The 26,600-nt window shown below is 42.4% G+C and overlaps 1 protein-coding gene across 1 annotated transcript in view; it reads left to right on the top strand.

Moving 5' to 3' along the window:
• The first annotated feature begins 1,507 nt into the window (after window positions 1–1,507).
• The window catches only part of Enpep (glutamyl aminopeptidase), a 73,824-nt gene continuing 48,731 nt past the window's right edge, over window positions 1,508–26,600 (top strand). Inside the window, exons 1-4 of the mRNA XM_051165574.1 lie at window positions 1,508–2,408; window positions 12,106–12,247; window positions 14,439–14,570; window positions 23,954–24,074. Coding sequence (XP_051021531.1) covers window positions 1,804–2,408; window positions 12,106–12,247; window positions 14,439–14,570; window positions 23,954–24,074 — 1,000 coding nt within the window. The 5' untranslated portion in view covers window positions 1,508–1,803. The remainder of the gene's footprint in view (window positions 2,409–12,105; window positions 12,248–14,438; window positions 14,571–23,953; window positions 24,075–26,600) is intronic.

Here is a 26,600-nt window from a genome sequence, read left to right as displayed (position 1 = left end):
AGTCCCCCAGAAGTGGACATGTGATGAGAGCCATCCCCAGCTTTACAAATACATGGCTTAGGCTGAGCCCAGAGCCTACCTGTCTAACTATGTCCAGGCCTAGACCTGGAAGCTTCTAGCCTCCGTAACAATCTAATCTGCAAGCCTGGACTTGAAGACTTCAGTGTCCAACCTCCATCTGCTAACCTAGGTCTAGAATGTTTTCAGCCTCTGAGACTTACTGCTGAATAAGCTCACCCTTTCTGGCTCTTTCTAATCTCTGGCTGTCTGGTTCAACTTAGTTGTTCTGGCTCAAAATTTCTCTCCAAGCTGATTGATTCAAATTGGCTTCTCTTGACTTCTCAGTGAATTGCTCTGCTTGAAAAAACTGCCTCTGGACTCCACAAACTGAACTGAACAGAACCATACTGTAATAACTGCACAAGCTCTATTGTACTCCTGTACTGCACTCTACCCCCAATTCTCCCTGCACTCTTCTTAAGTAGCTTCTCTTTCCCATCTTTTCTCAAGAGAGTTGGGCTTATCCTATCTCTGATTCATTCTGTCAAATCTTTCTCTGATTTGTCACTTTGTCTCTCAAGTAGACCTCATTGTTTGGGATTAAAGGTGTCTACTGACGGGGTGCCTGTATTCCAGACAGAGGGATTAAAAGTGTGTTGTGTCTATATTCCAGCCAGCAGCATTGAAGGTGAATACTAAGGTTATGTCTGTATTCCAGCCCAATCACACAGACCAGACCTAGGTCTTTGAATGTGATCCCTGGCCAGAGTAGCTATGTTGCTGGATTAAAATTCCTCTCCAGGGCTGGAGAGATGGCTCAGTGGTTAAGAGCACTGACTGCTCTTCCACAGGTCCTGAGTTCAATTCCCAGCAGCCACATTGTGTCTCATACCCATCTATAATGAGATCTGATGCCCTCTTCTGGCCTGTGTGTGTGTACATATACAGGCAAAGCACTGTATATAGAGCACTGTATACATAATAATAAGTAAAGAAATCTTAAACACACACACACACACACACACACACACACACACACACACACACACACACCTCTTTGTGTTTTCCCTCTGTCTTCTGTTCACCTGCCTTGGGCTACCTGGTTCTGTAACCAATGTGCTTCTGAGTAGCCAAGTGATCCTTCAATTTAGGAATCCTTCCAAGCATCCAACTATAAGATATGATTTCCGCGGAGAGCAGGATTTGAATGTTTACATAATCTGAGGGGGGGGGGGACCGCTTAGCTTCTTTGGCAAGTGACCTAATAAAACAGTGAAATCCAAGAAGGTCTTTGGCTGAGAAAGCCTGATTGCTCACACGGCAGGAAGAAGCCCTGGATCTGGTGGCAAAGGTTGTGTTTTCTATCGTGAGCACACCTCTTAGCCAAATGCTTTCTCCCTCAAGGCTGCTGACAGAGGTTTGGCAAAATCTCCTCCCCCGTTGGCCGATAGGCTCAAGCCCTGTTTTATATTTAACTCGCTTCAGTTCAGGAGGGGCAGGCCCAGAGAGACGCTGTTTATACAGAGCTGGGCCAACATTCTCATCAGTCCTCCTCTGTCAAGTCAGCTTCTCTTCTGAGTCTTCATCCCCCACTGCTTGGTTTTCCGCATTCATTCTGGAGCAGCCAGTGAGGACCTGCGGCGATTGGGAAGAGACACCGGATGCCAGAGCGAAAGGTGTGGGAAAGGGAAGCCAGGCTGCCAAGCCAGAGGACTCCTTCCGATTGAAAAGGGAAGTCAGCTGAGGACTGTTAGTTAAATTTAACATCCTTTCTTGTGTAACTTCTGACTTCGGGGAGCAAAAATGAACTTTGCAGAGGAAGAGCCCTCTAAGAAATACTGCATTAAAGGCAAACATGTGGCCATCATCTGCGCAGTGGTGGTGGCGGTTGGATTAATAGTGGGACTTTCTGTGGGCTTGACCACCAGGTCGTGTGACTCCTCTGGAGACACAACCCCGGCTCCTTCCCACTCTCCTCCCACTGACAACACTGTCTGCCCTGACAGTGAAGATGAAAGTGGCCAGTGGAAAAACTTCAGGCTGCCAGACTTTATTCAACCAGTTCACTACGACCTGGAGATAAAGACCCTGATGGAGGAAGACAGATACACTGGCACAGTGACCATCTCGCTCAGCTTGACCAAGCCCTCGCGTGACCTATGGCTGCACATCAGGGAGACCAAGATCACCAAGATGCCGGAGTTAAGGAGTCCCTCCGGGAGGCAGGTACCAATTCGACGGTGTTTCGAATACAAGAAGCAGGAGTACGTGGTGGTCCAGGCTGAAGAAGACCTTGGCGCCACCACCGGGAACAGTGTCTACCTGCTGACCATGGAGTTTGCGGGCTGGTTGAACAGCTCCCTTGTGGGTTTTTACAAAACCACCTACACCGAGAAGGGGCAAGTAAAGTATGTGTTGTGCGGCTGCTGTGCTTCCTCTGAGCTCAGCTTCTGCGACGTTTATTTTCCTTTCCCCTTTGTTTTCCATCTTTTATTTTTGGTGGTGGTCTGGTCCTTGTCTGCCCCTGCTTTCAATTCTGCTTGCTCATGTGAGAAGCAAAATGTCTTGCCTCGCTGTAACTTGAAAGCTTATCACCGAGCTTGAAAATCGTAAATGGAATACCTGGTGTAGAGAAAACAGTGAGTCTTTTATTAATGACACCAGGCCAAATCACAACATACTGCATTCAACCCTAAACATGTACACACACTATGTTAGGTTTTTAGGAGTATGTGGATTTGTTAAATTTCACTACTGGTGTTTTGGGGGATATGTCACAGCCATGTTTACAAGGAATGACAGTTTCATTTGAAATAGCAATTACATTAAGTGCCGATTGCTATTTTGTGCAGTTTACTGGAGAAGACTCCTAATGAAAATTACAAAAGGTCTGGGTGTGGTCCTTAGGTGTTTGCTGTGTGTTCTATTCTTCAATGGCCAGAACGGTTTCTACCTAGCCTTTCAGGGAGTGCTTGAAACCGGTATATGGGTAAGTCTTGAAACTGCCAATCATTGCTAAGCATGCAATAGTAATGGTAAGTCCTTACAAGATGAAAGGCAGTCAGAAATGTTTTACTTCCCTGCAGTATTCCAACCAGAAGTGTTTAAAATACACATTAAATAATTATAAAACTACTATATGCTATCTAATCTAATTTCTTATCTTCCTATCTGATATGCACATGAAGAACCTGATATTAAAAATTGTGCACTATCTCATCTCATAAATGCACTGAATTCTCCCAGACCCTATTGTTGAACATCCGTGCTCTCCTAGTATATTATTATTATAAACATACCAGAAGAGGACATCAGGTAAATACACCTTTATGTACATATTTGCTTATTTCTGTAACTCAGTTATTATCCTAAAAGTTGAATTATCAGAACAAAGGGCACCAGTATAACAGCAGCAGCAGCAAACTTTTAGCAATTTATACATGAATAATACACAGCCATTGCAGAGAAGCTAAAAGGTTAAAAACATCCACCAATGAGTTGACTTTTATTTAATATTCTTCCACTTAATGACATGGTGGATGCACGCCTCACTGCAGGCATAGTAGAATTCACTCAGCTTTCCCATTAAATGTGAGTATTAAGCTGCTCCTACACAATGGAAGGACCAACCTTATAGATGATCACTTATGACTGCGTCCAGTTTGAGTTTTCTGGTGCTTTTCGTAGCATTGGTAGGGTTTATGCTGAGTTTTTGATATTATGGTGGGGCTTACATAGAGGCAAATGGGAAGGTTAAAAAGCCAGAAAATCGCCGTGGGAACGAGAAAGTAAATTTGTTGGTGAGATTTATATGAAGAGGCAAGCTAAAGATAACTGTGGGAAGGCGCTGGAAGAAAGGAGGAGGTCAGGATGGGGATAAGAAAGAATTGGTGAGTGTGGCACAGCGGTCATGGGTGGTGAAAGACTGAAACCTCCATCCAAGTGTAGAGGAGATGCTGCAGTGACCAGGGTAGAGAGGAGGGCAAACCAGGTGATGCCCAGATGGAGACAGAAGGAGACAGGGGTGGGGGTGGGGCAGAGCAAAAGTACCTCGGGTCTGCTGGTTGACTCATGGTGGGGAGGGGCTTAGGTTATCAGTCCAAGATGCCAAGCACCTTGGCTTCTAGTTGATACTGGAAATGGGAGGAGTTGGCGTAGAGGAAAAGGTCAGTTTTAGACCTGTTGAAGCCTGAGCTAGATATAGCAGCAGGTAGGAATCTGGGTAAATACTTCTGAAGCAAAACACCAAAGTTGAGGATAAGATTTGGTAGCTGCGTGAAAATAGCGTGTCTACGGGAACATATATTATCACTTACGGAAATGTGTATCCTCAGCCGTGAAGTTTTGATCTTGACACTTTAGCTGTAGTTTAGATGCTTCCCCAAACACTGAAAGTTATCAGTCTAGCCGGGCACGGTGGCACATACCTATAATCCTGCACCTACAGGTGCAGAACATAAACACAGACAGTAATAAGAGCCTCACTCTGGTGCCCCATATTTGACCACGTCCCCTGGATGGGGAGGCCTGGTGGCACTCAGAAGAAGGATAGCAGGCTACCAAAAGAGACTTGATACCCTATGAGCATATAATCCCGGGGAGGTAGAGGCAGGCATATCACTGTGAATTCCAGGCCAGCTTGGTCTACAAAGTGAGGCAGCCAAAGGCAGCCAAAGATACACAGAGAAACCCTGTCTTGAGAAAAAAGGAAAATAAAATAGTTATCTACGTAGAGAGATTTATGAGGAGGTCTTGTATGTTTGTTACAGGGCTAGTGTTTTTTTCTTTATTTTGGAAGCAAGAAAATTTTACTTGGCTTCTTCTGCATACAAAGCAATAGGAGTTGGAATTAAGTGATGAACTGGTTCATTCAATCCACCGTACAACTCCCTTGGGGTGCGAGTGACCACTCTGTGTCAGCTGAGCAGCTTGTGTACGTGACTGGACAGACTGTATTGTTAGTTGTTACCTCTAAGTCAGGAAAGTCTTTCTGCTGAAGGATCTAAGCCAGATTTGGCTTTTTGTCTCGCTGGCTCATGTTACTAAGTTGTTAAACACAGCCTGGGCGTCATTAGTGGGAGCCTGGTGCCAGTGGTTTATGAGATAACCCAGTTGTTTTGGGTTCTGTTTTTCTAAAGTTGATACAGAGTGACCAGGGCTGTAACTTTCAACATTACCTCTCCTGCCTTAGCTTTCTCAAAAACACCTTGGTATGCTGTAACCAGGGAAGACAGACAGAGGGTCTCCCTGATGGTGAGTTAATAAGCTACAAGGAAGAAGATTTTAATGTGTTAAGTCCAGTGAGTGACTTATTAACATGGCCCAGGGAAGCCCTTTGATAAATGCCTTGCTCAGCACATTTGCCCGGTGTAATTAATTATTCAGAACATGGCAGAGTCACTTTGGAGTATCCCCTGCTGTTGGTGGGCACGTCTCATTCATTTGCAGCCCAGCTCAGATTTCAAAAGGGACTTTTAATGTGAAATAAAGATTGTGATATAAAAATCACTTTATATTTGCTATAATATACACCTTGTTTTCAAATTTGCGTAGCATTTAGGAAAGCCTGGTGACAACTGAAAGAGTTGGCCATATATCAACAGAGTTTTTTGAATTCTTCAGTAACCATGAGAGAAACAAGTTTCTGTTTTTTTTTTTTGGTTTTCCTTGTTTGTGTTTGGTTTTTTGAGACAGGGTTCTCACAATGTAGCTCTGGCTTTCCTGGAACTCACTCTGTAGAATAGGCTGGCCTCAGACTCACAGAGATCTGCCTGTCTCTGCCTCTCAAGTGCTGGGATATATCACCACCTGGCATGTTACCATTTTAAAATATGTTTGTATAGGACTTACACACAACATATTTTCCCCCAGAGCATAGCCCTGGGGGAAATAATAATGGATTTTAAATACCTTAGACTGCAGAAAGCACTGTGTCAGAGAGCCTTAGCCTGGTGTGGTCGTACAAAGCTTGGAGGAGAAAGACCTCCAACCTAAAGCATCATGGCCAAACTCATTAAAGCAAGCTCTTTTATTTATGTACACGGGCTACCGCCCCCTAAAGGTAGGGTTCAAGAGATCAGCACTGGATGTGAGGAAGACAGGGATTTGGCAGGCAAAATAGGCAGGGTTACAGGCTCAGAACATAAACATAACAAGACAGTAATAAGAACCTCACTCTGGTGCCCCATATTTGACCATGTCCCCTGGATGAGGAGGCCTGGTGGTACTCAGAGGACGGACAGCAGGCTACCAAGAAGAGACTTGATACCCTATGAGCATATACAGGGGGAGGAAGTTCCCCTCAGTCACAGTCATAGGGGAGGGGAGTAAGGGGGAAATGGGAGGGAGGGAGAAATGGGAGTATACAAGGGATAACAATTGAGATATTATATGAATAAATTAATAAATATATATATATTAACCTCCTGAGACAAAGACATGATTGCAAGGTCAGAACAAGGTAGTCATAACATCAGGCAGTCACAGGTGAATATAATAACTGTTTGAAACAAAGGCATGCTACCCCTTACATGGAACAGAAACCATTTGTTGTTAAGGTCACAGGTGGGAACTAGCCCTACCCTTGAGAATGAACCTAATTTGTCTTTACTATAAAATGGCTTTTAAGCCTAAAATGGAAGCAGGCTAGTTCATCACATACTTATAATGCCAGCACTGGGGCAGCTGAGGCAGGAGGATGAGGAGTTCAAGACCTACCTGGACCACTCAGCATGGCCCTGAGTCAGAAAGGCAAAGAATGCACAGTTTACCTTCTAGATTTACAGGGAATAGCATGGGATGTGTTTGGAACTCTTGTAACATTTCAAAGGACTTACTTCATATGAAGATCCCTAATGTATGATAGGCAAGTCTTACTCTGGTAACTAGGTTCTAACAGCCTGAAAACACTGGGTCACATTTGGGAAGGGAAAAGATTAGAATCTCAAATTATTTTCCTCTTAGAAGAGCTTTCCCCTTAAAATCCCAGGGTTCAGCTGAGTGTGGTGGCACACACCTTTAATCCCAGCACTCATGGAGGCAAAGACTGGTAGATCACTGTGAATTCGAGACCAGCCTGGTCTATAAAGTGAGTCCAGGACAGCCAAGGCTACAAAGAGAAACCCTGTCTTGAAAACCCAAACAAACAAACAAACAAACAAACACAAAACAAATAAAATAAAATAAAATCCCAGGGCTCTGCACTTTGATGAGGGAAAGAAAAAACAATCAACCCAAAGCCAGCAAACCAATACACATTTTGCCTGTCTGATGGAGATTAATGCCATTTACTTCCCCTACACAACTGGCCACCATAATTGTGTTAGACACGGTGTGACCGCTGAGAAGGCTACCAAAGCAAAACAGACCCACTGCACTGACACACTTGCTGTTCTCCCCTGCTCTCTGTCCACAAGCAAAAGCAAGAACTAACTCCCTAGTGTAGGAGAGCAATTGGTTGGAGCCACTTTAAGGAGAGAAGGGAAGAGGAGTAAACATTCTTCTCTCACCTGACTTTTCAGGAGTTTATGCTCTAACATCCCCGCCCCCCCCCCAAAGTGAGTTGACATTTGAAAACGTACATGAGGAATGACTGTTCCCGGAAGGCAGCTTCATTTCCTGGATATGCTAGGCTTTTGTGATGTGCTTGGCTGAGCCATTTGCCAGATTCCTCCTGCTCCTCCTCCTCCTCCTCCTCCTCCTTCTTCTTCTTCTTCTTCTTCTTCTTCTTCTTCTTCTCTCTCTCTCTCTCTCTCTCTCTCTCTCTCTCTCTCTCTCTCTCTCTCTCATCTCTCATCATTTTGCTGCCTTATTTCTGACTTGGATTAAACTGAAACATGATTGTTCCTTTTCCTTTGCCTCTGGGGGTGAAAATTAGAAGTCGAAACAATTCAAAAGGAAAGGCATCCGAGCGAGCATGAGTGGTCCCTCCTGCATTGTATCGTAAGACCTTCCTACCCTGGGAAATCATAAGGGATTTTTCAGAGGCTGATGTATTTACAACCCAGTACAACCGAATCTACAAAATGTTTAAAGTTAAAGTTTACTACAGGACTTGGTGGCTTTAAGCCCTACAGAGGCAGTGGTAGGTGGATCTCTGTGAGTTCAAGGACAACCTCGTCTGCATAGTGAGTCCCTGGGCAGCCAGGGCTATGAGACCTTGTCTCAAAAACAAAACAAAACAATAAAATTTCGGTTTACTGAACTGTTAACATCATGCTAATCAGTAATTATTCTGTTGCATAACAAATGCTTGGCTAAGGCTTTTCTTGGCTAACTTGATTTAAAAAAAAAAAAAAAAAAACCACTTCAAACTTATAGAACCATTACAAGAATGATACTTGGAACTTGTAAAAATAATTTACCCAGATTCATCAATTATTTACATTTTGCTCCCCTTTGACCGTCTCTTCTCTCTCTTTAAAGAACTCATTTTGTCTTAACATCAGGGTGTATTTAAGTATAAGACATTGTCTAACAACTATACAGCAATTAAAAAAAAAAAAAATTAGCCAGGCGTGGTGTCACACGCCTTTAATCCCAGCACTTGGGAGGCAGAGGCAGGAGGATACTGTGAGTTCGATCGAGGCCAGCCTGGTCTATAAAGCGAGTCCAGGACAGCCAAGGCTAACACAGAGGAACCTGCTCTTGAAAAACCAAAAACCAAACCAAACAAAGAAAGAAAGAAAAAAAAAAAATCAAAGAATTTAGCATCAAAACAGTTGCACAACCTAGGGCTCACTCTCCGATTTCTTCAGTTGACTCCAAAATGGCCTGTCAGTTTTTTTCCTCTTCCCAACAAGCCAGTTTGAAAACATGTCCAGTACTGCCGCCTCCTTCAAACCCAAGTGATTCCCCAACCTTTTTTTCGTCGTTCTTGGTGTCAGAAGTACCAAAGAGGATGGGCCAGTTATTTTGAGAATGCCCCTCAGTTTCCATTTGTGTGGCTCTTTTATGATTTAAAATATATATTTGTATGTCAGATGAGCACTTCTATTAGTATGAAGTAACTGAGGCTGTGTACTATTTGGGAAGTGATGTCACCAGGAGCCACAGCCCATGTTTGTATTGTTATATGTTAGTTATTGTTGGTGATGTTACTTTTTTGTTTTTGTTTTTTGAGACGGGGTTTCTATGTGTGGCACTGGCTGTTCTGGAACTCACTCTGTAGAGTAGGCTGGCTTCTAACTCACTGAGCTCTACCTCTTGCCTCCCAAGTGCTGGGATTAAAGGTGTATGCCACTGTCATCTGGCTTTTTGATGTTCATTTTTAGACCTGTGGTTCAGATAGTTTCCGATGGTTTTTTTTGGTTTGTTTGTTTGTTTGTTTTGAGACAAGGTTTGACTATGTAGCCTTGGCTGTCTTGGGCTCACTTTGTAGACCAGGCTGGCCTCGAACTCTCAGTGATCTGCTTGCCTTTGCCTCCTGAATGTTGGGATTAAAGGCATGTGCTACCACACCCAGCTGCAAATATGTCTTTATTCAATTCTTTTGGCATCTACTGAAGATTTTTCTGAATCCTGTATTCCTTCTAAAATTCTTGGTCTCTGAGAGTTTGGGATGCGTCTCACTGGTAGAGTGTCTTGGTCTCTGAGAGTTTGGGATGTGTCTCAATGGTAGAGTGTGTGTTTTGCATACATGAAGGTTGATCTCTAGCATTGCAAAATAAAATGTCTGTAATTTATTTAAAAAAAAATTTAAGTCAAACTTGAAATAAAAGAAAGAGTTCATGGGCTGTCTTAATTAGCTTCTGTGTGGTGATAAAACACTAACCAAAACCAATTTGAGGACAAGTGATTTGGCCTAAACCATTGTCACAGACCATCAATGAGGGGTATCAAGGACAAAACTCATGGCAGGAATTGGAAGCAGAAACTGAAACAGAGACCATGGAGGATGCTACTAGTGATTTAATCTCCATAGCTTGCTCAGCCTGCTTTCTTATGAAACCAAGGACCACCTGCTGAAGGGTAGCACCAGCCTCCATGAGCTGGGCCCTCCCACAGCAATCACGAGTTAAGAAAATGCCCTACAGACCCACATACAGGCTAGCAGTAAGCCCTCAGTTGAGGCTTTCTCTTTCCAGATGACTAGTTTGTTAAGTTGGCAAAAACTAACCAAAACAATGGTTCAGTTTACCCAAAGGCCCTTGCCACCAAACCTGATGACCCGGGTATGATTCCTTGAACTTTCATGGTGGAAGGGGGAGAGCTGACTCCCACTAAATGTCCTCAGATCTTCACACTCTGCCACAGTGTGCGCCCACCCTATAGACACACACTATAAATAAAAATGTAAAAGGCAGGGTTTTTGGTTTTGTTTTTGTTTTAAGCAAGAAAGGATTCATGGGTTCTTGGTTTATCCAATGGGTTATAATCCTATTCTGTAGATGTTGATGTTCCAGTTTACCAGGTTTGGCAAGTGGTATTCCTGTAAAGCGATACTTGTGTCTTCTGACTTGTTCCCATGATTCTTTCTTTCTTTTTTTCTTTCTTTCTTCCTTACTTCTTTTTTAGACAAGGTTCCACTGTGTAGCTTTGGCTGTCATGGACTTGCTTTGTAGACCAGGCTGGCCTTCAACTCACAGCAATTCACCTGCCTTCCTCTGCCTCACTGAGTGCTAGGATTAAAGGCATGCACCACCCACACGATTTCTTTGAGTAGTTCTTACTTTCTTGGGATGACAAGGTGATCTGAGTCACTATGGACTTCTTCCTCTTCCTCTTCTTCCTCTTCTTGTTTTTTGTTTTTTGAGACAATGTTTTTCTGTGTAATAGCCCTGGCTGTGCTGGAACTCACTATGTAAACCAGGCTGGCCTTGAACTAAGAAATCTGCCTACCTCTGCCTCCCACATTCTGAGATTAAAGGTGTACACCACCACAGTTTGGGTACCCAGCTCTAGAAGCAGCAGCCCCTTTAAGGAGACGTGGCTCCTGCCAGTAGAGAACGGCATTTGGAATTCATCATCTGGGAGCAGAATAATGTTTGTGATGTGTGTTAGTACAAGTATGCTGTGTGTGTGTGCGTGCTCATGCCCGTGCGTGCATGTGTGTGTGTGTGTGTGCGCGTGCTCACGCCCGTGCATGCATATGTGTGTGTGTGCGTGCTCACGCCCGTGCGTGCATGTGTGTGTGTGTGTGCATGCTCATGCCCATGCGTGCATGTGTGTGTGTGTGTGTGTATAAAAATGGGGCGTTAATAGTACCTTTAGAATAAATGAAAAGATTTTTTGTTGTGATGAGGGTGGTTTGTCTTCCATCTCTGCCTCTGTCTCTGTCTCTCTCTCTCTCTGTATGTGTATGTACGTGTGTGACTTTGTGCGGTTTTTAATTGTCTTGTGGATTTTTGTTGTTGTTGAGACAGAATCTGATTGTGTGTGCCCTAGATTGGCTTGAAACTAAAAGTAATCTTCCTTGTTCAGCCCCCCATGTATTGAGATTAGAGGAGTGAAACACTCCTCCTGGCTTTTTAGCTTCATATTCTTTGTGATATACACACATTCATACAGTATTTTTACTTTTAAAGTCTAGAAATGTTAAGCATTACCCATTTAGTGAATACAAGTACTCGCCTAGGAACAGCCATCAGGAATGCTGTTGTCTTCTCAAAAGTGAGCTTTTGGATGTAAAGACTTATGCTATAGATGGCACCCAGGGCCTTGCACAAATCAAGGGGGCGATCCACTACCAACCATGTCCTCAGCCCTCAAAACGGGGCTTTAGACTAGGTTGACATTTACTTCACCAGGTCAGCACTGATTGCCTGAAAATGAGCAGCATAAGCAAGGAAGAATGTGGCATGGGGCCAGAGGGAGTGAGAAGCCACCTTTCTGTTCTGTGATAGAACACACCTGCTCACAGCTCCCAACAGAATTAGAAACAGGCAGTTGGCTCTGCTTGTGCTTGCTTCCCTGTTGCTCAGTGCTTTGGGGTAGAGCACCCTCAGGATTCTACAACCCACTGACAGGCACAGATAGTCTTTAAGATGGAGCTCAGGAAAAGCAATGTTAATAGTTGTAGTAATGTTGCCTATATTTTCTGTAGGCATAGAAACACAGGGATTGTGAGAAAGGGCAGCATGCATGGTGTCTGTGTTTATTCCTAAGGAGCATAGCTGCTACCGACCATGAACCGACGGATGCCAGGAAGTCCTTCCCTTGTTTTGATGAACCCAACAAGAAGGCAACTTACAACATATCCATCATTCACCCCAAGGAGTACTCAGCACTTTCAAATATGCCAGTGGAGGTAAGTATTCTTAAAATTTTGTTTCTGCACACCCTTTCTTTTCAGTATTACTTGAAGTACCAGATTCCCATAGACAGGAACCCTGAATTCAAAAACTAAATGTGTTATGTCTATCAATTTTAAAGATTAAGAATACATCTTAACAACATTTTTTTTTCCTTCGACTCTAAGAAATTATTAACTTATCACAGTCTAGCAATAAATTCACCTTGAAATTTTTCAGGAAGAAAGAATACAATAAATAAAGATTGTTCGGGGCTTTTGTTTAACTATACAAACCACTATTCATGAAAAAAAAAAAAAAAAACAAAAAAAAACAATGACATATTTAAAGTTTTCCAGGCCAGCCATACTACTTAGACTTTTCAGTTCAATACAAACCCTCTTTAATTTTTAAAAATAGATAAAGCTTATTTTTAAAAAAAATTATTACTTCAATTCTTGGCTATACCAGCCAACTCTAGGGAACACCATGCACACAGATGTTCCTTGTGAAAGAATCTGTCAGACACCGAATTAATAATAGGCTACTATAATTCTGCCTGGATACTTGTTAATACAAGACTCTTTCCTATCTTTCCTCTTCATAATGGGTGGCCTAGTTAACTAAAGACTATTACCTTGAAGTTAACATTCATTGTTCACATCAAACATTTGAGGCATAAAAGAGTCAGGCTCACTCTACAGTCCATTGTTCTCTACCTAAGATTATATCTCCCACTTTTCTGACTCACTATCTGAAATATCAGTGAAACCCATCCTTCTAATAGTAAACTGATCCTTGGAAACTGAAAGAAGAGAACAAATATATAAAGATTAAAAATGTGAAATGTCCTGAGCTCCAAAATGAATCCAGTTATCAAATTATTTTCTTTGAGTACCTGAGAAATTAAGTTTGGATTGGAGAAGAAAGGGTAAACTATAAAATTCAAGTTTGACACGTCAATTGAAAATATATGATCAGGGTACGGGTAGCATCAGAATGCCTTTGAGCAGCTGAGGGGTGATGCAGAAAAAAAAAAAAAAAAAAAAAAGACAAATTGACCTCCCTTTCCTCATGACCTATTCATCTCAAAAGACTATATATTCCTAGTTGGGTCTGATATCACACTCCTTTAATCCCAACACCCAGGGTAGCAGAGGCAAGCAAATTGCTGGGAGTTCGAGGCCAGCTTGGTCTACAAAGTCCAGAACAGCCAAGATTACACAGAGAAACCCTGCTCATAAATAAAACAAAAACCCCAAAACAACCAAAAAAGACTATGTATCCTTAATTCTGCTAGCTTCAGAAACTGTCTCAGAGGATGATTCCTGAGGTTGTTAGAAGACAGGCCTAAACTGATACCACTAGACTTTTATTATGATGTAATTTTTCTCTCTGGAGCATGAACACCAATGGCAAGAATGCTCCCATCTAGAGAGTGGTTGTACACAGATGTACAAATGCTTAAGGTACGGGAGCAAAAACTTGGCAGGTGCTCAGGGCTGGTAGTTGATTGACAGACAGGAGGATGACAGAATTGGTGTGAATGAAGAAACGATTTAGTGGCTGTGTGAAACAATGAAGTTCTCTCTGACAGTGGTGACTAGGGCACTCACTTTAGCGCCCATACCTTAGGTTTTCAAGCTAGGCAGCTGGAGTTGGAAAAGAAAAGCCAACACTAGTTAGTCACATGGCTGTCACTGTCCCCCACCCCCCACCCTCACTAGCTCCCCCCCACACACATAGTGAAACGAGCTGCTACTTGCTAAATGCTTCTTCCTGCAAGATTCAGCCTATTCTTCATTAAGGGATTGAGTTTCCCTTGAAATACGGTCAGCATTGTGTGTGTGTGTGTGTGTGTGTGTGTGTGTGTGTGTGTGTGTGTGTGTGTGTGTGTTGTGTGTGTGTGTGTTTCTTCTTCAGAAAGATAAACTCCTGCCCAGTTGATATTGCTGGTTAAATGTACTTTTCCTTGGCAAACTTGATACAATGTGTAATTAAGTCACTTCCAGAATGTTGAAAAAAAATAAGGTGACTTTATAGCCTTTTCAACATCACCACTTATCATTTGACCCCTGAATTTTGAAAATGAACTTCTAGGTAGGGACTGGGGCTTGGGGCATCCATTCGTTCATCTTAGGGACTAGGGCTTGGGGCATCCATTCATTCGTCTTATTCATGGTTGATCTTATCTTTTGTTTTCCACAGAAAGTCGAGATAGTGGATGACAAGTGGAATAAAACAGTTTTTATGAAGTCTGTCCCCATGAGCACATACCTGGTGTGCTTTGCTGTACATCAGTTCACCTCTATAAAGAGGACATCCAAGAGCGGCAAACCAGTGAGTCTTATTAGATTTCAAACACTCGCCACCACTGTATTTTTTTGATTAACTCTCTGGCTTTTAAAAAATTAGTTTTTCATACAACAGACAAGAAACCTCGTTAGCCAGCAGGTTCTGGAAGCTCCGTGATATACTGACCAGTATAGAAAAGTGCAAACTGCAAGGACACAGATGATCAATCAGCAAAGGTGAAGGTAGAAATATACATAGCCTTGAGTTAATTTAAAGGGAAATGTCACTGGCAATCCAAAGCTAGCTCCTATATAGACCAGCACAAGTATGTCACACTATGTGGCCCTACCCAACTTCATTACAAAGCTAGGCATGTGTTAGGAAAGGATCCTCAGGAGAGATAGGTGGGGAGGGGAATGTTCTGCAAGCAACCAGGATCTGAGCAGTTTATTCTATATGTAATTAAAATTAGGCAGGGAAGACCTGAGACCTCGACTCAAAAAGAAAAATCTTTAATTCAAACTATATAAGTTTTAAATCAACAAACTGGCACAGAACACTTAAAAACAAATGTCAACAACCTATCAGAGGTAGTTTGAAAGTATGACAATATATGTTTTTTAAATGACAGTTTCAATAACTTCCTTTAAATTTTTTTTACATTTATTTATTTAGTGGGTGTGGGTGTGTGCTACAGACATGGTATGGTGGTCAAGGACACCTTGTGGGAGCTTATTCTATTAAGTAAGATCTGGGGATTGAGCTCAGGTCTTCAGGGTGGCACCAATCCCCCTTACCTGATGATTTAACTTGCTGTCCCAATGACTTCCTTTTGAAAAACCAGAAAGATTTTTACTTACTTTTTGTTGTTGTTGTTGTTGTTGTTTGGGAGCTGGAGAGATGGCTCAGAGGTTAAGAGCACTGGCTGCTTTTCCAGAGGACCTGGGATTAGATTACCAGCTCCCACATGGTGTCTTACAGCCATTTGTAAGTCTAGTTTTAGAAAATATGATGTGCTCTTCTGTTTACCTCAGGCACCAGGCATGTACATGCACAGACATACATGTAGGCAAAACACCCATACATATAAAATAATAAAAAATAAATGTTTTTAAGATTTTAAAAAAAATTTGGTTTGTTTTGGAAGCCCCCATTTTGCTATTCTCTGAATTCTTGTTTTGCTTAGACAGCAATTCCATTTTCTATAACATATATAACATGTATGTATATATAATATGTGTGTGTGTGTCCATATGGCACTTTTCTAAGTATGTATTTATAAGGAAGAAGTCACTACCTCATTTTACAGATGAGAAACTTGAAGCAAAGGAGTTCAAATGCTTTGCTGAGGAGCCATCTGGGAAGTGGTGGGGACTCACGTGCTTGGCTAAGTTTCCTGGGAAATGCAATGTTCTGAAAGTAGCATCACCTTATCATCAACCATTGCAAGGGAAGAGCCAGATGCTTCTACTTCCCATAAAACTTGCTCCTAGAAAAGGCTGTCTGCATTTAGGCATTGATGGGGTCGACATTGAGACATGCTGAAACGGGCTTTCCAATACCGAAGTTGCCGTGAGTGGGGAACAGACAATGGTCTTTCACTTTAGAAGGACTGATCCAGCTCAACTCTTTGTTGTTCAACACATGCTACTTTGATGTGACCTTCAGTGTGATCAAGGTCACCAGCAGTTCCTAAGGATAATACCGAGTGTTGGTGGAAATGGCATCAATAGAGGAAGTTGCTTTTTCTAGACTGTACTTTGCCTACTTGGTGCAAATACCTATGGCTTAATATAAAGTTGAGTGCATTAGTCAAGTTCATGTTTTTCTTCCACTGTCATAGCAAATGTGGAATATTTATTGAGTGCTTTCTTTAGAACTCACAATAAACTATCTTTGTGATGTACAGGTGTTTTTCACATTAAGCTTTTACAATATGATTACATTCTGCATATCCTCCCCCCCCCCATTCTGAGTAGAACATAAAGACAAAGCAGAAAGGCTGAGCCGATTCCTCTGTTCTCATAAAGTTTAAGGAGTCAGAATGCAGCCAAGCGAGCAGCAGAGGAGATTATGCTCTTAGTTACTTTCTAATAGCAGCTGTGACCTGGAGGTTCCCCCGTGACTCTGTCCACCTGGAAGCTCTGCGTGCTGCATGAGGTATTGATCATGGCTTGCGTTAACTACTGGCTAGACTCTAGGGATGGAGTTCCTGTTAATGAATGGAACAATGGAGTGGAAAATACAGTTTCGTAGAAGGTCCCACCAGTAGCAAATACTTCCCAAATGGCTCTCCTATGAAAGCTGACAGCAAAAATGCTGTCTTACATCAGTAGCGTTTTCTTCCATCCTTTGGAAGAGAAGCGAGGAGACCCTGGCGTGACCATTCTTTTTCAGTCCCCTACTTCATAAGAGACCAGCACAACTCAACAGCCTTCTGAAATTCCCTGGTTGGCCAGTCGCTCTAGTTAGAAACCTGCATGGTGACTCTGGAGCTGAAGCTGAGGGGGCGCGGGGGGGGGGGGTGGGGAGAGCGGGGGCCGGGGGGAGCGGGGGGCGGGGGGCAGGGCGGGGCCTTGCCCTCTTCTGCTACCCTGTGGGGCAGTTTCCCCTAAAAGTTGAACAGAACTTTACCAGAGGACCCAAAGCACCTAATGTGTGTTCTGATGCTTCGCGAAGACTTCCTTTCGCCCCTCCTCTCTCCATATGGTCACAAGGAATTGAAGGCTAATGTTGCCCGCCCCCCTCCCCCCAGAAGATGCTCCCAGTGTGATACTCACTCCAGAGAGAAGCGGAAAACCAAAACCAAAACAAACAAAAGACCAATCAGCCTTCTTGGACCTACAGAAATGTGACACCCAAGTCTTATAGCTCATTTTAGAAAATGAGTTATAATCAGTGAGTTGCAAAATTCCCTAGTAAGGTAAGACATAAACATTAGGCAGTCAGTCCAGCCTCAAGAAGGATACCCCTTGCCTTACTCGTTAATGTCCTGCATTTCTCTGACTTTTTTGCTATTGTCTCAAGTGGTTCTCAGACAGAGGTGAATAAGGGGCTACACGACCATTTCACCTCCATTGACAGACAGATTCTCCCACACACGGGTTTTCCTGGACCATAGTCACAGATATTTATCGTTTGGAATTTTTCTAGAATTTTTTTACCTAAAATATATTTTTAAAAATAAAGAGGCCAAGCGGTGGTGGTGTATGCCTTTAATCCCAGCACTCAGGAGGCAGAGGCAAGTGGATTTCTGTGAGTTCGAGGCCAGCCTGATCTACAAAACGAGTCCAGGACAGCCAGGGTTACACAGAGAAACCCTGTCTGGAAAAACAAACAAGCAAATAAATAAATAGAGAAGGACAATTCTCCATCTAAAATCTCCTATTGTCCCTCATATACTACTATTTTCTATCACAAATTTTTATTCTTTACAGCATGGCTATTGAGCATTCTTCAATTTAAAAATATTTTAAACTTTTAGTTGAAATATTACTACATCATTTTCCCCTTTCCTCTCTGACTCTTATCTTGCCTTCTCCCTTTCACCCCTCCTGTAATCCTCCTTACTTCTTCTCAAATTCAAATCTAATAATTATGTTTTAAATTCTTTTTCATACAATATATTTTGATTATGTTCCCTCCTCCCAGTATCTCCATCATCTTCTCACCTCCCAACTTTATTCTGTCTGTCTGTCTGTCTATCTATCTATCTATCTTATCTATCCTCTCTTTCAAAATCAAAACAGAGAAATGAAAGTCAAAACAAAATAGCCAAAGACCAACAAGGGAGGAGGGAGCAAACTAACAAACCAACCCCCAAAAAGGAAACAAAAAGTCCACAAAACAAAACACCCAAAGCAAAAAAAACCTAACAAAACAAACAAACAAACAAACACCATGGAATTCCTGTTATATTGGCCAACCACCCCTGGGCATGGGGCCTGCGCTGGAGTGTGATTGATACACCCAGTTACAATCCACTGGAGAAACTGATTTTTCTTTTGCCAGTGGGGATTCATCTGCAGAGAACTTCTTGGTTAGGGGTGGGGCCCTATACCTACTTGGCAAGCGGGCCACTCCAACTCCATCCACTGCTTCTTATCACAAGGTCCACGGAGGTGCATCAGTTACAGCCCTGCTGTGTCTTACAGGTTTCTCATTTTGTATTTTATCCCTCACAGCTGCATGCTGGGAGCTGTAAAGGTACAGCAGGGTGCACCATTTCCTTCATCATCTGGACCCAAAAGCCTGTCACTTTAAAGATGGAGCTAGATCATAACTGTGCACACAATATTCTTCATAGAAACTGAGTGGAGCTGACAGCCACTCTTATTATCAACAGTTTCCGACGCTGTAATTCTGGTACATTAATCCCTTCCTCTCATTCTATCGGTTTGTACTACATAATGCAAGAACTGGAGATGCTTTCATCAAACTTGGAGGAGTGTAGATATTTGATCCCATGATGGGAAGCCCTTCCCACCATTACCAACAGATCAAGGTCTATTATTTACTGTAACTAGAAGACAGGTCAACCCAGGGGACAGGAATGGAGCCATCTGCTGTAAGTGAAGTGTCTTTCTTATATGCTAAAAAGAGAGAGAGAGAGATGTTTAGCTCAGAAAACTTGATTCTGTATACAATTTTTTTTTTTGGAAGAGTAGTAGTGTTATGTTTTTATTCAATTCTGGAAAAGCAGGAGAAGTTAGAAGAATGATTTATAGTAGTTTTGTAACTATTAAGACAGTGTTTCTCTCATGAGCACACTTTGTCCAAGACTATGCATTATACTGGTTTTGTTTGTTTGCTTTAAGAAATAGATGACATTTAGGGATGTTTTAAGTTCTTTGAACTATTGTTTTATTTTATGTGGATGGGTGTTTTGTCTGTGAATCATGTGGAACTCAGAAGCAGATCTTCTGAACTGCTCCTTTGGTGGAGCAGTTAGTTACTCTTAACTGCAAAGCCATCTCTCCAGCCCAGGTTTTAAGTTTTATGTCATGGATTTTATTTTGTTTTGTTGATTTCGTGTTTTTGTTTTGTTTTGTTTTGAGACAAGGTTTCTCTGTGTAACCTTGGATGCCCTGGACTTGTTTTGTATGTAGATCAGGCTGGCCTCAAACTCAGAGATTTGCCTGCCTTTGCCTCCCTGAATTCTGGGATTACAGGCATGCACTACCATGCCTGGCTTATGTCATGGATTTTAATTTTTGCCTTTCCCATCATAGGAATTACCTCACCAGAAAATGCTGTTTTAATAATGGGTATATTTTAACATCATATTTTGAAATAATTTACAAAGACTTTGTTTGCTATGCTGTCAATACCAAATATAACTATCATGCATTCATTAAGACTAGGAAATTAATATTTATACAACACTACTGACTAAGCAACAGCCCTTTATTGGAATTTTAGAAGCTTTTCTGCCATTGTGCTTGCTTTGTTTTAATATCCAGTAGACATTCCATCCGCATAGGGCTTAGTCCAGCCTGTTTCCTTAAGTCTGGGGTACTTTCTGTCTCCTGTTTTATGACGTGTGTGTGTGTGTGTGTGTGTGTGTGTGTGTGTGTGTGTGTGTGTGTGTGTGTTTATTGAGTACAGCCTGAACATTTTATTGTCTTCATAATGAGACTGAGAATGGGCATGGATCACTTGGCCTTTTCTCTTCACGCTTCCTCCCAGATCTCAGGTCACCAATGTCTAACCATCTTAGATTTACAGTGAGGTGCCAACTTGGAAACAATCTTCTTGGTAGGCTTAAGCATTTTGTTTTGTTTTAAACAGCCTAAGCCATCCACAATGGCCACTCTTCTTCCTACTCTAATGCCCCCTTCCTTCCCTGTGTACACAGAGAGTCCCTGCCTTTCTTCTGCTTTATCACCTCATGAGTTGACGCTGGTTATGATTCTCAGAGGCATTGGGGGTGGGGGATGGGTAGGAACATCTCCATGTCCATGGGAGCACAGTTTGGGCACAGAAAATAACTTCCACACCTTTGAAATGCACTGGTCAGGTATCTTGTGGGCTGTCTCAGTTGGGTTTGTGTGATTTTTTTTTTTTTTTTAAGATAGACCATGGCTTTTGTTTTGGAGGGTACCAGAGAGATGAAGAGTCCATTTTCTTCCATCATGTCAGAGGGAACATGACATTCCAGGCAATCTAAGTTCCAGCATTAGCTACCATGGTAAAAGCTGCTTTTTCTCTGTAACTCCCCCTTTTACATTTCTGTATTCTTTCCTTAAAAGCAGACACTGCATGCAGGCCACAGCTCAGGGAAGGGAACAGAGCTCAGGACCATCAGGGACTCTGCATACTCCTCCTAATCACCACAGTCAGCAATAAATATTTAGGAAGATTTCAAGGCTCTGTAAATACCCTTCTTATCAGAACAGTTTTGACTTCTCATTAAGGCAGTAGCTCTTATCTATAGCCATTATCACTGTGTCATGCAAAGGGTGATTTTCAAAATCTCCCAAGCAGTTATTTTGGACATGAGCTCATATTATTATTTTTTTAAAGTTATGCAGGGGTGGGGTACCCAGAAGATGGCTCCGTCAGCAAAATGTGTGTTGCATACACATGAGGCCCTGCATTTGGTTTCCTAGGATCCATATAAAAGTCTGGGCAAGGTGTCACACATTCATAATCCCTGAGTTTGAGAGGCAAAGACAGGTGAATCCCTAAGAGCTCACTGGCTAGCTAGCATAAGATATTTGGTAGAAAGCAACATTAACAAATCAGTTTTGTTTGCATGTTTCCAAGTTTGCTTTCTGATATGTTGCCTTCCTCCTATACTATAGCAGTTGTTGTTACTGTAACTCTGCTAGTTCCAAATGTGTGGGGACCGGGGTGGGAGATGTTTCCTTAGAAACAACTGAGAAAGGAACTGCTTTGATTCCAACTGAATGAACGCTGATAGCAATCTCTTCTGTTGCTGTCACCGACAGGAATGTGGAGAAATAAAAAAGGGACGGATGCTGCCAGGAAGAAGTCTGTGCAAGCTGGAGGATACAGCTCAGTGGTAGTAGAGTTGATGCTTAAGCCCTGGGCTTAGTAAAAAGAGACCACTTCTGTGGGTAATAGCAAAGCAGTGGCAGGAAGGACAGTTCACCTAAAGTGGAGGGTTCACTATCTTCTGACTTTTCCTTTTTTCCAACTTGCCTTCCCTCTCCAGACAGACAGCAGGAAGCATGGGGCATGTAGGCAGCAGAGCACTGTCAAGAGGAACGGCTCTCCCTGGAGTGTCTGATGGAGAATGAGTGTGGCAAAAAACCTGAGCCAGTCATATCACACTAACGTGTCGGCAGGTGAAAGGTTCTGAGCCTTTCCATTGACAATAGGGCAATGCCAATGCAACCACATTGGCTTTGATTTTTCATGGCGGCTTCCCACAGCTCTGTTTTGGTGGCTGCCAGCTGGATCCCTAGGTTCCATTATTGCTTGGAGAAGGGATGTCATTGCTCACCAAGCGGATAGGAGAAGTTAGTATAAATGGATCCTCTCGTCTCTCCTGGCAAGTAGGAATGTTGAGAGGTCACTGACTGAGGTGGGAGTGTACTTCTATTTATGACATCACGTAGCTAGGATGGGGAGCAGTCAATCAGCGCTGGTCACGTAAAGGCCATTCTTTCAGTATCTGTCTTGCATATTGTAGGAGCTCTCAGGGCTGGGGGTTGGGGTTGCCTAAATGAACATCACCAATAGCAATACAGCAGGTACAGGAAGTGAGTTGCTATCCCCCCCCCCCGCCCCTGGTGTTTTTCTAATATTGAATCATCTGCTCTAGAAAGGTCAAGGATCTTGAATTTACTAAGGTGTCTGAATCTCGTGCCTTTGCTGGAGGGTTTTAGATCAGGTCTTAGGGTTAGTGTCCATATTTCATTTGGCTGTCTCACGAATTTAGCGGACTATAGTCTGAAGCTCTTTCCCCTCTTTCACACATGGAAAATTACTAAACAACCAGAAGGTTTCTGAGCACAAATTTTAGCATCTAGGGACAGTATTTATTCATCTGCTTAGAAGGATTCTTAATATTTTTTTAATAAAGTAGTGTATGAATAGAGTTGGGAAAAATATCTGCACTCAGTTTTGGCTTGTAAATTAGGTCACAGGGACATAAAATAACTCCTCAGCAACTCAGAGAATTGATGTAGCCTACTCACTCCCTCTTGGGAAAAGTTTGGATCATCATATTTTAGCCTGTGGGAGTAAAATAGAGACATGGCTGGGGCCCTTTAGAAAAAGTATCACAAAGGGGAAATGTAGTCAAAAGCACCTTAAAATGAAATGAATTTGTTTCCTCACAAGGAACTACAGACACAAAACAAGTCAACGGGTACAAAGAAAGATAAATAGACACGTAGATTTCAGATACCAAAAAAGTGTGGGGTTTTTTTTTGTTTTTGTTTTTTAAAAGTGATTTATTTATTTTTATTTTATGTGCATTGATGTTTTACCTGCATGTATGTCTGTGTGAAGGTGTCAGATCTCCTGGAACTGGACTTAGAGACAGTTGGGAGCTGGCGTGCAGGTGCTGCGAGTTGAACCCAGGTCCTCTGGAAGAGCAGTTGATGCTCTTAACTGCTATGCCATCTCTCCTGCTCCAGACAATACAAAATTTAAAGACAAAAAAGTGATAATGTCTTTCAATGTCTGTGATGCCGTGCCAGTCACCATGCCTTATGCTGTTGCTAATCACTGACGTCACACAAATACATTTGAATGGCCTTTTATCCAAGTCCTGGAGCCCTGATGTGATTTGTCCAAGGTTACACACAAAGCAGCTGGGGGCAAATCTACTATGAAGTGTGCTAGAGACGCAGACTCGGTGCCTCGACTCTGGAGGCCTCCTTCTTTCAGTCATATCATATAGTGGGAGTTTTGGTTTCTTTAAAAACTCAGTTATGTTATGTAACCACGTTATTGTTTTAATCCCAAGTGTGGGAAATTGGACTGTTTTAGTTTGTCCACGGCCGACAATTGCCTCGAGCAGAGCATAGTCTATGCCAGCTGGAGTTAGTGGAATTCTCAGGACTCTGGGAGCGTATAAATACCAGAGCCGGGGAGAGAGGGAGGGAGGAAGGAGCTTTGAGGAGACAGATGTAGGAGGAAGAAGGGCTGCTTGTTCGTCCTCCTGCATTTGTTGGTTTTGCTGTTGCTGGACTGCTGGACATCCTGACAACTGAGATTGGTATTTTCCCAAAGAAACTGGCCAGAACTAGGGCTAAAGAGGTCTACATCCCCTGTCCCTTCTAACCTTCTTTCTCTCCTGCCTAGGGTCAGGGAGTTGGAAGGGAGGTAGAGGTGGAAAGAAAAATAAAGAGTCAAAATCTAGTGCCTCCAATGCCGTGTCTCACCATCTGTGCGTACGTGTGTCACTGAATGAAGACTCACCTTCCTGAATATCTGTGTTGTGTTACTAGCTCAGTGTTTACGTCCAGCCAGAGCAAAAGGAAACGGCGGAGTATGCTGCAAACATAACGAAAGCTGCATTTGATTATTTTGAAGATTACTTCGCTATGAACTATTCTCTTCCTAAACTGGGTGAGAAAATGCCTTTATTTCCTCATTTCAAGTTGCCTTGGTGTTTGTTTACCTAAGTTAACCTAGTGTGTGTAATTACATTACCATTACTTGCTGGTTGTCCCTGAGTCTTTTTGGTGTGTGCCTGTACTACATATCTGATTTTTACCACAAGCTCAAAGTTCTATTTTGGAATCCTTTAAAATAATAGGTATTATCTACTCTGGTACGGTGAAGGTATCACCCTTGATTTGCAAAGCAAGATGAAAGTGTGTACACAGTACTGCAGAAGTTGCTTACAGTGGGGCCACCTATGCCGTCATTTGACTTAAAAATCAGTACTCATCCAACAGTTTACACACATGGCCCTCCTGAGGAAGCTGGAAAACAGTAAGAATCAGTGATGTCGTAAGAGGCCCATGGGCTTCCAATCTGCCCCTTGTTGTGCAAGATTCTCCAGCCCTGAGAATAAAACACTGAAGCTCCTTCCAGACTTTTCTTTAATATGCACAGAAGCACAAAACGTAAGAAGGAGAGCCACAGTGCAAATGTATGGGCAGGCTGGCTCCAGCAGCAGCAGAAACACTTTGTTAGCAAGCTTGAGTGGTTGGTTTGAATAAAGCTGTGATTGTAAGGTCTTTGAAGATGCTTGTAAGGAAAGTATTAGGAGAACCATCCAACTGGCTGGGTGGTGGAGGCAGGCAGAGCTGAGCTCCAGGCCAGCCTTGTCTACAGATCAGGTTCCAGGACTGCCAGGGTTACATAGAGAAGTCTTGTCTTGGGATAGAGAGAGGAGTGGGGGGGTGGGGGGAGGGAAGGGAGGGAGAGAAGCAATCAAGAATACACTCCTTATCTAGTACCTACCTCTTAATAAATCCCATGGAAGGCAAAAAGCACTGGGGCTTTTCGTGTGTACACACCTCATTTTTTTTTCCTTCAGTGGCCCTTTGTTAGAGGAGACAGAAAGACAAGTACCTTTTTATCAGAGTCAAAGTTTCAAGAACTGGAACCCACAGATCTCATTGTCTTTGTCTGACTGGTTAGTGATCGGACGACCTGAGATGCAGAGCTCACACCAACCCCTCTTTCTCCTCCTCTTCTCTTCCTTCACCGAATGCTTTTCTGTACATCTGCAACACTTTCAGAGTTAGCTGTAGGACAGAGTCTTTGGAAATGATGGCCTCATTTATACGAAAAGGTAATTGAATTGGGGTTAATTAATTATAATGTCTGTATTCACTAGAGAAGAGATTTGCTTTCATTTGCTGAAGGATTTGTGCAAATTATACTTTCCAACCTTGTGAAAAGCATTGGCTAAGAGGAAAATACTCCCCCCACCCCAGTCTTTAGGGATATTTTTATGCCATAATGACCAAATCCTAGAATGATATGCTGTTAACTTGATTTTTTTCGTTTTTTTTCCCCCCTGAAGATATATACTGTTTTTCTTTTATACAAATATTTAAGAATTTTTGTTTTAACCAGAAAGGCACCTTTCTTGTATGTTAGAAGAAAATTTATCTTATTTAAATTTTGTGCCTCAACTAAATTATAGTAGTAATAAAAATTACATTCGGGTTATAGTCCACTAGGTAGGGAAGCTGTATTTCCCACTACTCAATGTTTTTCTTTTTCTTTCTTTCTTTCTTTCTTTTTTTTTTTTTTTTTAATTTTCAAATATTTATTTATTTTGGTTTTTTGAGACAGGGTTTCTATGTGTAGCCTTGACTGTCCTGGACTCACTTTGTAGACCAGGCTGGACTCGAACTCACAGAGATCCACTTGCCTCTGCCTCCTGAGTACTGGGATCAGAGGCGTGCACCACCATGCCGACCTCAATGTTTTTGTATTTGCAGATTTCCTATAGAAGCGCTCAACACTGCCTTCCCTTGTTGGGTGTTATGTCTAAAATCCAAAGAAAATAAAGACAGAACTCCCTGAGGCATCCAACCTTTGAGATCTGGGAAAAAAAAAAAAGCAGAGAGAAGCCAGTCAATTCCACGTCTCGCTAACTTATTTATTATATAAAAGAAGATGGTAAAGGGAAGGGATAAGAGAAGAGAGAAGAGGCTCAGATGTGTGGAGCGTCAGGCAGCATCAGAGATGGCAGGTCCCCTCGCCCGTGTCCCTGACATGCACGCTGTGTCTATGAACTTACCAGCTCTGTCCTTCTTTGTCCTCTTCATCTAAAGACTTCCTTCTCTTTTCCCCGAGCAATGCATCTCCCATGCAGATGCTGTTTATAACCAAGATCATATACGAGGGATGGAGAAAACTGGTAAAAATGAAGTGCTGTACAGAGAAGAAAAGACCTAAAATTATATAGGCATCGAATAAAAAAAAAAAGGAGTCATGTAATCCTTAAGAAAAAAAAGGAGGGAGGGAGGGAGGGAGGGAGGGAGGAAGAGAAAGATGACACACTGAAGTCTGGAGCCTACAGGAACTGCTCCGTGGGAATGTTGGGTGCATTAGGACAAGATGTTTGCACAAATGATTCCTGTTTCTCACTCTGAACAATTATTTTTAGCCTTAAAAAAAGTCATCCAA

Source organism: Acomys russatus, chromosome 23, assembly GCF_903995435.1.
Source record: "Acomys russatus chromosome 23, mAcoRus1.1, whole genome shotgun sequence".
In the NCBI taxonomy this organism is placed as follows: domain Eukaryota; kingdom Metazoa; phylum Chordata; class Mammalia; order Rodentia; family Muridae; genus Acomys; species Acomys russatus.
Note: the sequence above shows the minus strand (reverse complement) of the source record. Positions and strands in the feature narration are given on the sequence as shown.